The sequence below is a fragment of the Panthera tigris genome, chromosome A3 (assembly GCF_018350195.1).
Source record: "Panthera tigris isolate Pti1 chromosome A3, P.tigris_Pti1_mat1.1, whole genome shotgun sequence".
In the NCBI taxonomy this organism is placed as follows: domain Eukaryota; kingdom Metazoa; phylum Chordata; class Mammalia; order Carnivora; family Felidae; genus Panthera; species Panthera tigris.
In genome coordinates this window covers 38937959-38955218 of record NC_056662.1, presented here as the reverse complement: position 1 = coordinate 38955218, position 17260 = coordinate 38937959, and the positions used below count along the sequence as shown (strand labels likewise).

At 33.7% G+C, this 17260-nt stretch overlaps 1 protein-coding gene across 2 annotated transcripts in view; it reads left to right on the top strand.

Annotated features, from left to right (window-relative positions):
• Positions 1-17260, top strand: part of ESF1 (ESF1 nucleolar pre-rRNA processing protein homolog) — a 63778-nt gene that overhangs the window by 11014 nt on the left and 35504 nt on the right. For both annotated transcript variants that reach the window (XM_042980925.1, XM_007086805.3), the window contains exons 5-9: positions 14-114; positions 1147-1299; positions 3428-3542; positions 5180-5327; positions 11611-11772. In XM_042980925.1, coding sequence (XP_042836859.1) covers positions 14-114; positions 1147-1299; positions 3428-3542; positions 5180-5327; positions 11611-11772 — 679 coding nt within the window. The remainder of the gene's footprint in view (positions 1-13; positions 115-1146; positions 1300-3427; positions 3543-5179; positions 5328-11610; positions 11773-17260) is intronic.

Sequence of the window (17260 nt, the reverse complement as noted above, 5' to 3'; positions counted from 1 at the left end):
TGTGTGTGTTTAGATATATCCTTCAGAATTTGGAAAGGAGAGGATGAAGGAAGAGCAAGTTCAAGGACCAGTAGAGTTATTAAGTATACCTGAAGATGCCCCTGAAAAGGACTGGTATTAAGCCATTATAGAAAATAAAATTAAATCTCATGAGTTCATGTCACTAACTCAGAATTGTGGTCACTGTAATGGAACTAAAGTTTATGCTCTGCCTGCCATTCATCGTTAAAACAGGTTGCAAAAGCAGATTAAAGTCTGTCAGAAGTGGCACACTATTCCAACAACATTTTGTGTGTATATTTACATTTCAGTATTCACAAATTACTGCAGTTTTGAAAAACATTTCTCAGCCTCATTGCTCTGAATAAGTTTTATTTTTTTCCTGAGATGTTGCTTTCCATAATAGTGGCATTGAAACCCTATTTGTCTTCAAAATATACAGTTTTTGTAAATTTGAGGATTAAATAAAAAAATAGTGATAACATTGTTTTATCATCATAATGTAGTATTGAAAAAAAATTTAAGGTAATTTTTAAACCACTAGGTGGAGCTATGTGCACGTAATAAAAATGGTAATTGACAAGATTGGGGGCAGAAGAGAGCCAATGAAGAGTTTCAATATGTTAAATGAAATTAAACTTACAACCATTTAGACTTGACAACACATAAATCTGAAATAAACATTTTACCAGATCAGGAATTTCTTTGTACTTAGAACTAATGCTTTCCTAGCATAGTTTGTAATATGTTTAATTATTAATATTATCTTTAATTATTAATTATCATTAATTATATTAATGTTAATATATTATATTAATATAATACATTTAATATTATAAACTTGTTCAGCAGTTTTACTTGAGCGGTTATATGTGGTAGCAAAATAAAAAAAATGACTATTCAAGAGTTAAACTCTAGGTAACCACATGTAATTCTTACACTCTTCTAGATACTAATTTTCAATCAAAATACCTAGTCTGTGCCTTGTCAAAATAATAAAATGAGCTTAAGTATTAATGCCCATAAAGGCAGAGTCATGAAAGAAAGATAGATTGGGATGAAACAATTTTTTGAAACATTTACATTCATTTTTTAAAGGAAGATTGGTATTTGTGTTCTAAGCTTAATGAGTTTTCTACCTTTTAGGACTTCTAGAGAAAAACTGAGAGATTATCAATTCAAACGACTCAAGTACTATTATGCAGTAGTAGACTGTGATTCCCCTGAAACAGCTGGCAAAATTTATGAGGATTGTGACGGCCTGGAATTTGAAAGTAGTTGTTCATTCATAGATCTAAGGTAATCCAGTATGTCTTACCAATTTTATCTTGTAGCACAATGTGATTATAAGAAGTAAAATATTAGACTCCTAGTATTTTATGTTGTTTCATGTTGTGAAAGAGGATTTTTTGCTCCTGTGGAGCATCACTCTTAAAACTATAACAAGGAAATGCTAAACTATTATGTATGAGTCACCCTGCATTTATATCCTGAATTTCAAACATACTGGCTATGTTTTTAGTTATATGTAGTGATATTTCTTTGCAACTCTCTTTTAGAACTAGGAACCAGGTGAATTAACTTAAAAAAAAAAAAGCATTGAGGTAGGGGCAGAGGAATTTGCTAATAAACTGGTACCTCTACATCTGTGCTGTCTAATGCAGTAGCCACTAGTCACATCTGACTATTTAAAATTTTTAAAAATTTTAAAATCATTCATTTGCTTAGTCATTAGACATATGTAAAGTACTTAATGCAGAGCAGATATAGGGCAGACCATATGTTGGATAGAGCAGATTGCCATCATCACAGAAAGTTTCATTGGACAATGCCGCCATAAATGCTGTTCAATGAATGAATGGTGTTGCCGGCATTGTCTTTGGACTTTGGCATTTTCACCACGTGCACAGGCTTCACTGACCCAGAGCTGAAAACCCTTAGGTGGTTGTAAATGTCAGTTCTGAGGAAACAGGAAACTAAACTACTGTACCATTTTATCATTAGCCTAGTCCTTTTGAACCCAATACACCATTTTACTATGACACTTTGAATAGAAATCAGTTCTCTGTATCCAGGTTTGTGAGAGGCTTTGTTCTCAAAATGAAATATTTCCGAAAAAAAATGCATCATTCATAGTCTGTGGCTTTCATACTTTGAAAGCATTCCGACTGGTAGAAAAACAAATAAAAATTTTTGAATTGATAATTTGGAATAAAATTTTAGTATGTTTGCATATTTAACACAAAGGGCTTATCTCATCAGACAAGTGTTTCCTTCTCTTTTATGTTAAGAGTTTCAGTTGGAGGTACTTGTTCTGAATGTTTAAATAGTAGTTACCAAACATTTGTTAGAATATCAAACTCTTTGGATATTATGAATTCATGTTAACATGTTGTTTTCGGGATCATTTTGTTCTTTCTAGTTCTGTTTGGGGACATTTCCATACTATGTTAGAATAAGGTCTGGCAGGCCTAGAAAATAAGATCAGTGACCATGGAAAAAATTTACATTCCCTGTTTTATTTTGTTAAGCATGCATCAGAAAAGAAAATTGAGTTTTCTGCTACTGTCCAATTATCTAGAGAAACTTTTTTTCACCTGCCCAAAAATATAAATGCATGCACATTAATAACACTTAAAAATATTGATTTCAGATACCTATTTCTCTTCTACTAAATCTGCAAAAGTGTAGCTGGAGGAGGATACTGTGTAGACCTAGTGAACCTTAATTATCTGTTTCTCTACCAACAAATAATTTTTAGTGGATTACAGAGCATATGCTTTTTTGTGTATGGAACAAAATCTATATAAATTACAAAACCTAAATATATTAACCATGGGTTATTTAACTATGCTTTCCCCCCCTATTCTTTAGCCTGATGCCTAAGCATTGTCAGACAATTACATTTACACTTAGGAGCTAATTATTTATGAAAAAATATTGTAAGATAATATTGTGAAGATTTTTTAGCTTAATTTTAAGCTTATTCCTTATTTTCACTGACACCTTCTGTGTCTGATACTTTATATTTAGAACACTTATCCATTACTAGTTCTATTTGATCTTCAAAATACCATATACAAGCCAAGACTGTGCCATCAGGAGTCTAGGTCGTTTTGAAACATGGGGGGCGGGGGGGGGGGGGCATGTGTGTTTGCACCTGATTCATATTAACTGATTCCTAATGCAGGGTTTCTGCCTACAGAGTTCATTCAAATTTAGTGGAATTACAGATTTATGGTTTATGAATTTCAGAAATTTTGCGCCAAGGTCATTTCTAACATGGTTTGCCTCATCTACATGTGTGTTTTATAGAAACTTTTTTATGGTATGTATGTATAAACTAGAACTAATTAGGGGAGAATCTAAACTCTGGTTGTTTATCACTACAGCATATGTTTAAATAAATTTATTTTTTGTTTCTTAGGTTTATACCAGATGATATTACCTTTGATGATGAGCCCAAGGACGTAGCCTCAGAAGTGGATTTAACAGCATATAAACCAAAATATTTCACATCTGCTGCGATGGGAACCTCAACGGTATTTCTTAACTGTTAAAAGTGTATAGCTGGATTCTTGCTTTAAGAAAAGATTTTATGTATTATTTACTTATAACATCTTTGAAAATGGAAAGTATTCAAAATTTTAATGCACAAATACAAGTAGAAGGGAAACACAAGTATATTTGCATTTTTATTTGTTTGAACCTATTTTCAAATTTTTCTTATGCCTTTAAGCTTGAGTCATTTACCCACAAATGTTTATCTCCTCTGTCTTTCCCGTACATTCTTATTCAACTAGATTCTTTAATAAGTTATATGTCAGTTATTAATACCCTACAGAGTAAGGAGAAGGAGGTAACAGATTATTTCAAATCACAGTTAAAACCAGTAGAAATTTTAAATAGAAACACATTTTTTCTGCGGATATGATCCAAAATTATAAAAACAGTTTAAGTAAAGTAATTCAGGACTCCTAGATGTCACATTAATGCTTAATAATGAACGGCCAGAAGATTTTTATTGAATTAGTTTGTTACTTAGCTGCCTACCTTCTCTCTTCTTTCCCCCCATAAACCTTCTACCCACAGATAGACTCTGCAGCAACTACCCAGTCTTCCCATTGCCTTTTCTGTGACAGACCACTGTGCTCTTCTGAGGACAGGCTGATGGTAGAGAGACCTATTGTATCTGTCTTCCACATGCTATGATGGGCACTATGTAACCTTGATGAGTTACTGAGTATGGTAAAACCCCACCATTGTGATAAGTGTAGTTTAAAAGATTCAGTAACGTAAAATGTAGGGTTGGTTTCTTTTCAAGACTGAAAAATGACCAAGGCAAGACTGTCCAGACAGCTTTTCTGGAATTCCTAGGGTACCATCCACATCTGTACCAGTTCCAGCAGCAGTTTTATGGTTATCATCTCAGGGAAATTTTCTGAATAGGGGTAATTCTGAATCCTGTGACTAGTTAGAGCTTCTAAGGTAGTGACAGTTATCTTAGGGATCCTTTGGTTAACTGGTGCCCATTTTGTTGTCCTGATCTGGGGAGATTAGCCTGAGGAGAAAACAAAACAAAACAAAACATAGGGGACCCACCCTTATAATTCATTAACTTATAATGAAGTTAAAACATCTGACAAGACCCCATCTGAGAATAGGGGCAGCATAGAGGGCAGGAGCCAATCAACAGATTAATCATGTTATAGATGAATTTCTGTATCGTGGGGTTTACTGCACTTCCAACCAGTAGATACATTTCTTATCAGTGGCTCTTAATCTTTTTTTGGAAAAAGGACCCTATTGAAATTGTGTTGAAAGCTTTAATAGATTTCACATAGTTTGTAGACCTCCTGAAATACTTAGAACTCCAGGTGAAAAACATGTTTTGTTGGTTCATAATAATGTAACGTTTTCACTAATGTGTTTTATTTCTTTTGCCTACAATTAATTAACACACCGATGAATTTTTACTCCTAATAATAGAGTACCTTGCATATAGCAGAGAGATAGAAGAACATAGATTGATGAAAATGGTTCCTCTTTCATAAATAAAATACTTTTTATTAAGCATGTCATTTATGATTTGCTTTAACATGTCTTAACCTTTTAAATATTGTTAAACATCCACATTAATGACAAATATTCTGATACTTTTTTATTCTTATTGGTGAAGGTGGAAATCACTTGGGATGAGACTGATCATGAAAGAATTACAACACTCAACAGGAAGTTTAAAAAGGAAGAGCTTTTGGACATGGATTTTCAAGCTTACTTAGCTTCCTCTAGTGAAGATGAAGAGGAGATAGAAGAGGAGCTACAAGGTACTTGTTAGTCTTTTGGTGTTCTATGTTCGCAAGCATTTAGATCCCTAATCTAGGCTTATTAGTGGAAATACGTCTTTGGCAGTAGCTTAAAGGGAGTGCCAAGCTAATTCTTAGGCTGCCTGCAAAGCATACTCAAGTGTACAGTATTATATACACCTATGGATAATATTTGAAACTTTTTAGAAGTATTTTTTTGGCCTGAATTTCTTTAACCACAAACATTTTGTTTAAAACTTTTACCAAACAGGGTCGCTTGGGTGGCTCAGTCGGTTGAGTGTCCAACTTCAGCTCAGGTCATGATCTCACTGTTTGTAGGTTCGAGCCCTGCATCGGGCTCTCTCGGCTGTCAGCATGGAGCCTGCTTTGGATCCTCTGTTCCCCCCACTTTTTCTGCCCCTCCCCCACAGCTTATACCAAACAAAAAAAGCCTGACCTTTTAATTCTTTTAATTTTAATTTTTTTTTTTTTTTTTTTTAAAGAGAGCGTACGTGAGCCGAGGAGAGGGGCAGAAGGGGTGAGAGAGAATCCCAAGCAGGTTCCACACTCAATGTGGAGCCCAATGGGTGGCTCAACCCCATGACCCTGGAATCATGACCTGAGCCCAAAATCAAGATTTGGATGCTCAAGTGACTGAGCCACCCAGGTGCCTAAAGCCTGGCCTTTTAGACTTGTCCTAATTCACATAGTTTTGTAGTCTCTTAACAAACTAGTAAAATGCTCTATAATGCCCCCTTTTTTAATATTAAGAGTTACTTTTGGATTGATTATTTTTTGTATTCCATTTTCTCCTCAACTAGTTTGGAAAGTAGACTGTTTCAGTTCGTTTAGTGATTGTTCTAGAAATTGTGACTTGCATTCTTAATTTATTAAGGCCTAATGGTAATTAATATCTTTACCCTCTTAGATAATACAGAGAATCTTAAAACGACTTTCATGTTATCCTCTGTTTTGTTATCCTCTTTTTTTATAAGTTCCACGGGATATTGATATTTAAACTGCCCTATTTCATTTTACCCACATTTTCTTCACTTTTTTTTGCTCTTTATTCTTTTCTAAATGTCATACTTCTGAGGACCATTTTCCTTCTGTCTTAAATCTATCCCTGATAAGTTCTGGTAGTGTTTGCTGGTGTAAAACTCTCTTGAGTTTTAGTAAAAAAATATCCTTGTTTGGCTTTCATTTGAGAAAGATACTTTCACTAGGTAAAAAAAAAAAAAATTCTAGGAAGTCCTCTCCATCCCCACACTAATGATAATGATAATATCCTACTGACTTGTAGTTTCCTCGTTTTTGAGAAATCACCTGTCTGACATTTTCAGTGTTTTGAAGATTGTCTAGAATTTTTTTCGTGACTACTTTTTTTCAGTCTTTTGAAGGTTATCTCCTGGATTTCTTTTTTCTTTGACTACTTTTAAAGTTTTTTTGTCCTTTTTTTTTTTTTTTTTTTTGTCTTCAGTATTACTGTGAACTAACAGATTTATTTGTGTGCTTCGGGTTTATTGGATTTCTTGCATTTGTGGCATGGTATCTTTGATCCCTTTTGGAAATTTCTCAACCATTGTCTAGTCACACATTTCTTCTTCCCTCTCTTTCTGGAACTCTAATTATGTGTGTGTGGACACACACACACACACACGTATATATATGTATGTATATAAGATATTTTCACTGTAACTTCCATGTTGCTACTCTTGTATATTTCTTGATCTATCATCTCTCTGTGCTGCATTCTGGGTGTTTTCTTCTGACCTATCTTCCAGTTCCTAATTTGCTTTTCAGTGGTGTTGAATCTGTTGATAGACTTCCAAAAGTCCTCTTTGGCCATTTTTCAAAACAGCAATACCACTTTATATAATTTTCTGTTCATTGCAGATATTTTCAACACTTCCATAAACTAAGTATCTTCTTACAGTCTGTATCTGATGATTTCAATATTTTAAGTCTTTTTGGGTTCATTTCTATTATTTTTGTTTCCTTGTATATGTAGTTAACCTTGTGTGCTAATTTGATAGTTGAGATGAGAGTATCTAATCAGAGAGAACTTTCATTTACTCTGGTCATTCTGGGACTACATTACTCCAGTTTTTTTTTGAGCCTTTCTTTTCTTCTGTTTTAATAGACTATATTTTTTACAACAGTTTTGAGTTCACAGCAGAAATGAGCTGAAAATACATTGTTCCCACATCCCTCTGCCCACCCTCCTAACACATGGATACACACAGCCTGCCTCATTATCAACATCCTAACCGAGGTGGCATATTTGTTACAAATGAGGAACCTACACTGATATATCAGTATCACCGAAAAGTCCATTGTTTACATTATGGTTCACACTTTTTTTTTTCCTTTTTTTTTCCTTTTTTCTTTTCTGTTTTTTTTTTTTTAATTTATCTAATTTATTTTTTATTTAAATCCAAGTTAGTTAGTATGTACTGTAATAATGATTTCAGGAATAGAATTTAGTGATTCATCACTTACATATAACACCCAGTGCTCATCCCAACAAGTGCCTTCCTTAATGCTCATCACCCATTCCCAACACCCCACCAGCAACCCTCAATTTGTGCTCTGTATTTAAGGGTCTCTCATGGTTTGTCTCCCCCCACTCTGCTTTTATCTTATCTGTTTTTGCTCCCCTTCCCCTATATTCATCTGTTTCGTTTCTTAAATTCCACATATGAGTGAAATCATTATGATATTTGTCTTTCTCTGACTTACTTCACTTAGCATAATACATTCTAGTTCCATCGCATTGTTTCAAATGGCAAGATTTCATTGTTTCTTATCACCAAGTAGAGTTCCATTGTATATATATACCGTATCTTTATTCATCCATCAGTCGATGGATATTTGGGCTCTTTCCATACTTTGGCTATTGTCGATAGTGCTGCTATAAACATTGGGGTGCATGTGTCTCTTTGAAACAGCATACCTGTATTCCTTGGATGAATACCTAGTAGTGCAATTGCTAGGTCCTAGGGAAGCTCTATTTTTAATTTTTTGAGGAACCTCTACATTGTTTTGCAGAGTGGCTGCACCAGTTTTCATGCAGAATTGCATCCTCGCTAACATCTATTGTTGCCTGAGTTGTTCATGTTAGCCTTTCTGACAGGAGTGAGGTGGTATCTCATTGTGGTTTTGGTTTGTATTTCCCTGATGATGAGTGACGTTGAGCATTTTTTTCATGTGTCAGTTGGCCATCTGGATGTCTTCTTTAGAGAAGTGTCTATTCATGTCTTTTTCCCATTTCTTCACTGGATTATTTGTTTCTTGGGTGTTGAGTTTGGTAAGTTCTTTATAGATTTTGGATACTAACCCTTTATCTGATATGTCGTTTGCAAATATCTTCTCCCATTCTGTCAGTTGCCTTTTAGTTTTGCTGATTGTTTCCTTCGCTGTGCAGAAGCTTTTTATTTTGATGAGGTCCCAGTAGTTCATTTTTGCTTTTGTTTCCCTTGCCTCCGGAGACATGTTGAGTAAGAAGTTGCTGCGGCCAAGATCAAAGAGGTTTTTGCCTGCTTTCTTCTCGAGGATTTTGATGGCTTCCTGTCTTACCTTTAGGTCTTTCATCCATTTTGGGTTTATTTTTGTGTATGGTGTAAGAAAGTGATCCAGGTACATTGTTCTGTATGTCTCTGTCCAGTTTTCCCAGCACCACTTGCTGAAGAAACTGTCTTTATTCCATTGGATATTCTTTCCTGCTTTGTCAAAGATTAGTTGGCCATACGTTTATGGGTCCATTTCTGGGTTCTTTGTTCTGTTGTGTCTGTTTTTGTACCATAAAATTCTTTTTAGTATTATCATAGGACCATTAAACTAACTTTCTGAGATCTTATGATTGGCCTATCATTTTTTAGACTACTGAAGATACTGCATTATTTTTCTAAGTTTTTCATAACGTGAATTGTACTCCACACATGGAATGGAAAAGTCATCCTAGTTTCTTTGTTCAGACATCTCATATTAATAAAACCACATAATTTCTTAGGTATTTAATAGTCTCTGAAAAAGTATGATTTGCAAGGGTAGTTATGTTGGGCATAAAAGCCTTCTCATTTTTTTCAGGCTTCAGTGACTGTTGCTTATTAATTTTTGGCATTTCAAACTCAACTCCAGATTGAGTGACCATTTTATTTCTAGTATGATCAGAACAACCAAGTCCTTTTTCAAATAGCCTGTCTTTCTCTCATATACATACTGATTTGTCTATAGATTCTTTTTATCCAAATGCCTGTATGGTCATTTATCACTTTCTGATAATTCTGGAATAGTTTTTCTTCACTAGCTGCTCTAAGTTAAAGGAAAGAAGAGAACATGTATATTTGTGAAGAATGTTAATAGGTTTCTTTGATTGGTTTGAGAGAACTGACCTAGACTTGAAATGATACTGACATTTGGACAAAAATGTGATGTGTAGTATATTTTTAAGATCTTGTGCTCCACTGGTTTCAAATCCTGAGTTTACCACATAGTAAAGTTACATAGGTTAACTTTCCTAAGCCCTTGTGCTTTTCTTTCCACAGCTATGAAATGAGGATAATAATAGTACCTGGCTCATGTTTGGAAAGATTGAGATAATGGTCACAAAGTGCTTACCATACTACCATGTATCATATATTTTTACTTCTAAAACTTTAAGAATTAATGGCTTTTTGTTTTAAATATACTACTCATTAAGTTTTAAAAGCATGCATTTTTCTTCATTATTTTAATTGATTGCCAGCTTACTTTAATCTGCAGTGTAGTGCCTCTGAGAGATACATTAGTATTTTTGAATGCTTTAGAGTTACTAGATGTTCCTGGTGTTGTTTATAAAAGATCATCACAGGGCTTCTTACTGTTGGACTACTTTTTTTATTCTTTATATAGTATTAAGACTCTCACAAAGTATTGTCCTTGAATTGGGAAAAAACAGATTTACATGAATTATCCCACATTTTAGAGCTTTGGAAAGTAAAATTTTAGTACTGGAAAAAATCAATTTAAAGTAGGCCATCAGAGACTTACCACTAAAATTTCAACCTGGAAGGAGCTTGCTTCTAATTATGTTTTCAGAAGTAAGCTTTTAATAGAAAGAAATACATTGCCATTTTGTTAATGTGTTCCTGATGTTTTATCCATTGAGTTATGGGATACATGACAGAATTCTATCCAACATTATTTTTGTGGCACAAAGCACAAACAGGAAAAAGATGAATTTCAGCTGTTTGAGTGAAAATATAAAAGTGTGATAGGATGGAAAGAATGTCCTGGACTATTTTTTTATTCATTTAGAGAAAAAAACTATGAAAACATTTACTTAACCAATGTTTTTTCCATGTCACCTTTTTTAAGATGTGAGGACAATCTGTTAACATTGATGTTTGACAGCTAAATGTTTGATGATATTAGACATTTTTAGTGACCGGTTAGCCATAGCTTATAGAAGAGAGGGTCTTCATTATGCTGCTTCTAAATTTTCCTTTACCAGGGACATTTAGTCAATTCAATAAGTCTGTATGTTTTGCATTAAAACCTAGGTTCTTAATTTATGTTTTTGACTTGGAAAATTACAGTGGAAATACAGACCGAACAAACTTTTCACGTATTAGTTTTCTTTGGTATTTGTTGCCCTGAATTTTATATTGTTCCTTTGTATTCTAAATATTATTTTTATAAATTAAGACATGGAAATGTGGATATTTTTCCACAGAGGGATATTAATTGAATTAACTTCTAATTTATTTGCTTTTATTCTCAGTGTATTAATGAGATCCTGAGAGTAAGCATATCAAATGGAAAAGACTCTTTATTGTTCATTTTGGACTACAAGCAGCTTCCTTTATCTGTCTCTTCAGTATAACAGTTATATCCATGTACCACATGCATCCCAACAACATTCACCCTTGTATTGACCATAACATTTTAAAGCCACTATGCCAGATGGTGGAAGACGTAAAGAGGGATAAAAAGCTATCTCTGCTGTCTTATTTATAAGGAAGAGAAGTCCAAGGATGTTACATGTCTATAAAATTATTTTGAAATATGAATTGTAATAAAAGAGAGATTTCGAAGTACACTACTTAGAACTTATATTGCAAATGATTTTTATTATAAACAAGACCTAATTCTTTCAATGAATTCATTTAATATTAAGAAATTTGTCTGATTTTGGTATTCTGTTTTTGCATTATATCTAACAACATCTTTTAGAAGGTGCTATAGTGACTGTGAGATTTAAATACTAGATTTAAATGTCAATTATTTCTGTATGTTAGATGAAATTGATTTTTTTTATTAGGTGATGATAAAGTCAATATGGAAGAAGATGGGAAAACAAAGAAAAGTCAGAAGGATGATGAAGAACAAATTGCTAAATACAAACAGCTCTTGCAAGTTATTCAAGAAAAAGAAAAGAAAGGCAAAGAAAATGATATGGAAATGGAAATTAAGTGGGTTCCAGGTAAGAATTATATACTTACTATGTTCATTTATTTTTCTTCATTTCAGGATATTGAGGGTATTTTAGATATGAAAGAAAAGAAGAATAACTCTTAGAAACAAAAACAAATCTTATTTTCCAGGAATATTTTGGTGAGGAAGTTAACATGGTATTTGCATACATCATTTAATTTTTTTAGGGAGTAGTGTTATGGACTCTTGCCACTTTATTCTTGGTTTCTTTGATTTACTAACTGTAAAGTATTTCTGTCCATTTATGAAGATAGACCTTTCCTAGGTTTGATTCCGGTATTGTTAGGATGTACAAACTTGAATACAGGCACCATGTGTTCTAAGGTCATTAACTTCTTTTTAAAATATGTAATTCGTAAATGTACTTTTCTCCCATAACCCCTGTTAGACCTTAATTAGTGAGGTTTCACTAGCACAAAATACATTAATACATAGTTTTCCATCTCAGTTTTGCTGTGAAGAGTCAAAGAAATATAGTAAGTGATTTTTATAACTGCCTTGAAGGGCTCAACAGTTTTTTTAGAGTAGTACAATACTAATTAAAACCATGTCAAAGCTAAACAAAGATAAAAGCTATTATAAATGAGGATTGTTTTCTAGCATACTCATTTTTTCAGCAACCTGAGCAAAGCAACATGTACCCTTGGAACCAATATTGTTTTTGCAGATTACTGCTGTTTACATACATATATATCTTTTTTTTTTTTTTTTAATCCCAGTATAGTTAATATACAGTGTTGTTAGTTTCAGGTGTACAACATACACATATATCTTTTAAAGATAGGTATAATTTTTGACCAGGATTCAGTTCTTTTCCCACAATTCATCTCTAGATCAAAGAGTATTAACAACTTGTAGGAATATCAAGTGTTCTTGGGGTCCCTGGGTGGCTCAGTCGGTTAAGTTTAACTCTTGATTTTGGCTCGGGTCCTGATTTCACGGTTCATGGAATCAAGCCTCACCTTCAGGCTTTGCCCTGACAGTGTGGAGCCTGCTTGGGATTCTCTCTCTCTGCCTCTCTCTTGCTCACACACACATGCATGCACATTTGTTCTCTCTCTCAAAAAATTATAAAACTTAAAAAAAATTAAGCGTTCTATATTCAATTGTATCTATTTCATACAATTAGTATGCTTTTTCACTGGTAATGTTTGCGTAGATTTTTATTGGGGGGGAAACTAGCATAGTTTGATACTTGGTAGTTGTTTGACTAGTGTAATAAAATTCCTAGGGTGGACACATCTCCTGCATATTCCTGTAGGAATGTGGTGCTACGTTGTAGCCCATTTATTTTAAATGTTTGTCTTTTGCAGGAAATGGTGGTAAGAAAAATGAAATTTAGTAGTGTAATTGAAACAGTTGGGAGAACTCAAGTTTAGCCTGGAGAGGAAAAGTCTACAAAGTGACTTACTGGTTATTTTCAAGTATTTGCAGGATGACTGTATTAATGAAGACTTAATTGCTCTTATTATCTCAGAAGTCAGTACTTCTGCTAGTAAATAAAAATTGAAGGAAGGTAGAGTTTAATTTAATATAAAGAGTAATTCTCTTCATCATTAGAATTATCCACCAAAAAAATCAAAGAGGCTGCTTTAAGGGGTTAGATGCTCTTTTCAGTAAGTCTCACAATAAGGTGATCTAACCATTCAACTTGAGAATGTTTGTGAAGAACATCTTTCACTTTATGATTGAGGTTCTTTACTTTATAATTCCATGGAATGTTGAATTCTGTCTTTTAAGTAAAATACATTGTAATTACAGTTTAATCTTAGAATGAACTCATTGAATGAAGATATTTTAAATGAACATTTTTTTTAATGTTTTTATCATTTTATTTTGAGAGAGTATGCATGCACATGATCAGGTGGGGGGCAGAGAGGGGGAGAGAGAATACCAAGCAAGATCTGCACTGTCAGTGCAGTCTGACGTGGGGCTCAATCCCATGAACCATGGCATCATGACCTGAGCCAAAATCAAGGGTTGGACGCTTAAATGACTGAGCCACCCAAGCACCCCTAAAATGAACATTTTGAATTGGAGTGTTGAATTGACTGAGAAAGCAGATTTATAATAAACTTGATTGAGAAGTTTTATAGCAAATACTTCAGCTTTGTCAAGTGGACCAGATCAAACTTTTGTCTACATTAATATAGTTATATAGGGAAATTACAAAAAAGTGATATTTATACTTGTTTATACCTGGAAGATATAAGTAATACAGTTTTCCTGGGGCTAAACCTCACTTGGTCATGGTGTATTATCCTTTTTACATATTCCTGAATTCAATTTAGTAATGTTTTGTTAGATTTTTTACACCTATGTTAATCAGAAATATTTGTCTATGGTTTTTGTTTCTTGCAGTGTTTTTGGTATCAGGGTAGTGCAGACCTTATGAAATGAAATGTGAACTCTTCCTTTTTCTGTTTAGCAGTACGTTTTAATCTTGAGTTTAATTTCTAGATGTAATATTAATGTCACAGAAAATATCTTGAAAATGTAAAATGAAAAATTATTGTCTGTTAATTCCAGTACCCTAATTCAGCCACTGAGTGATTAGATGGATTGATTTATCATCTCTCTGTTGTTGAACACTTAATCATATTTCTGATCTTTCACTGTGGTAGACTTAAGGTATTGGAAAGAAATGTGACTGAAGACCATTACTAATTTTAACCTAAAAATATCAGTACTTTCTTAGACTCTTCACATTCATCACCAGCCAAGTAACTGGCTTACTATTTTAGGGCCTTTTATTTTTAATGTTTATTTACTTTTTGAGAAAGAGAGCATGAGCAAGGGAGGGGCAGAGAAAGAAAGAGACAGAATCTGAAGCAGGCTTCAGGCTCTGAGCTGTCAGCATAGAGCCCAACACAGGGCTCAAACTCAAAGCCATGAGATCATGACCTGACCCAAAGTCGGAGGCTTAACCGACTGAGTCACCCAGGTGCCCCATAGGGCTTTTTACTTTTAAACAGTTTTTTAATGAACATGTCCATTCCCTCTGTCCCCATTTTAGAAATGTTTCTGAGCATCTAGAGAGCAGTCAGACCACAAAGAAAGCTAAATACTGGCAGTCAAGCTCACTTGGTAGTTCTGTGACTTTCTCATTCACATAGCAACTTGACATATGCTGTGGATCAACCTGTGGTTCTCTCACAAGTTGTTAAAACTACCAGTGTCAAAACCTCAAATGTTAAATCTCAGATGCCAAGCATCTAGGACGTTATAAATAATCTATAGCTTTTTCCATATTTTGAATTATTTTTATAGGATAACTTCCCAGAAATGGAATTACTAGGAAAAGGCATGAACACTTTTTGTGTCTTGAGATAATTGCCAAATTGTTTTCCAAAAGGGTTGTACTAGCTTATAATGCCTTTAGCAATAAGTAAAAGTGCCAGTTTTGTGGACTTACCATCAAAATTGGATATATTCTTTTTTTTTTTTTTTTTTTAACTTTATTTTTGAGAGAGTATGAGCAGGGTACGGAGAGAGAGAGAGGGAGACACAGAAACTGAAACAGGCTCCAGGCTCCAAGCTGTCAACACAGAGCCTGACGCAAGGCTCAAACTTACGGACCACAAGATCATGACCTGAGCCAAAATTGGACGCTTAACCGACTGAGCCACCCAGGCACCCCAAATATATTCTTTTTTTTACTGCTAATTGAATGGAGGACAGTTGATATTCTAATATATAGTATATATTTTTTAAGTCTTTAGCCATAGTATTTTTGAAAGTCTCAAATAGAGTATTGCTATCTGTGAATCCTTGGTATGTGCATGCACACGAGTATCTGCATAAATGTGCATGTGTGTAAATATAAAGGGCCTTTTATATAATGTATATAGTAAATGACACAAATAAGCTAATCTTCAGGATCTGTTTATTTGTTTGGAAAGTGGGACTAATAATACCTTTCTTGCTGAAACTGAGATATTTATAAAAGGTACCTGATAAGCTACAGTACTATTCATGTCATATGTGAATTTTGGTGGATTTGTGTTCAGCAAAATGTGTGTTCCCAGTAATAGTTACCTGGAACCACAGGGATTTTATGTTATACTTCAATAAACCACAAAGGGTCAGTATGAGATTATGCTATCTCATTTACTAGGTGTTCTGTGGCTTGAATTTCCAAAATATTAAGCTTTTCAGAAAAATAAGTACCCTTAATCACTAACACTTGTTGGAATATGGTTTGTTTGTTTTTTTTTTACACTATTTTAAATTTTATTTTTTTTAATTTACATTGAAATTAGTTAGCATACAGTGCAACAGTGATTTCAGTAAATTCCTTAATGCCCCTTACCCATTTAGCCCATCCCCCTCCCACAACCCCTCCAGTAACCCTCTGTTTGTTCTCCATATTTAAGAGTCTCTTATGTTTTGTCCCCCTCCCTGTTTTTATATTATTTTTACTTCCCTTCCCTTGTGTTCATCTGTGTTCCCGTGTGTCTTAAAGTCATCATATGAGTGAAGTCATGTGATATTTGTCTTTCTGTGACTAATTTTGCTTAGCATCATTTGGTTTTTAAAAGGAATTTTATTTTAGAGTATTTAAACTTCTAATCTTTTTACATTGGGTTATATACTATAGTAACAGCATGAGTTTAATTCCTTAAAGGTATAGTATTAAAGGAGGCAGATAACAGGTACATTGATGTAACAACTAGAATAAACTAGACTTTCTGTTGATACTTTAGTTCCTTATGCAAATGTAGTAATACGATCACATTAGTTAGTATTATGAGTAAGTAAAAATGTTGAATGATAAAATTTTTAAATAAAGTTGTAGTTCATTATTTTGATGTTTGTGGAGTAATTTTTCCCATCTCAGTGTGTTACTAAAAATGTATCCTGGCTGACTCATTTTGATAAATAGATAAGGTGATGTATGTTGGGTCTTCACCAGTGAATGTGCCTCATTAGGGAATTTGTAATGTACATATAAATGAAAGATAGTCAGTTTTAGCTCATATGTTAAATAACCTCTCTTACATTATGGTTCAAATAATCGATGTGACAATTTTTTGGTTGTAGATGATACAGGGTATATGTAAATAATATTTTTGAAATTCCATCTAGAATATGAACAAATAATGACGTTTGTTTATAATCTTAAAACATTAGATATGATAGAAGTCCTCTTTTCCTTAGTTATCTTTGGTTTAATAGATGCTAGTGAAAAGGATATCTGTTTCTTTTTTTCTCAATATCCTTCAGCACTCCAACTTTCCTTCAAATACTTATTGCGCACCTGCTAATGCCAGGAACTTTTCTAGACACAATGTGAGCAAAACATACAAATCCTTGACCTCATAAATCTTATGTTCAGATGAGTCTAATAAAAAAAAGTATTTGAGCAGAAACTAGTAGAAGTCAGATAGTGAGACATGCAGAGAAGAGTATGAGAGCAGAGGTAATAGCAAATACATGGCCCGGAAGCTATAGTTTATCTGTTGTGTTTAAGGAAT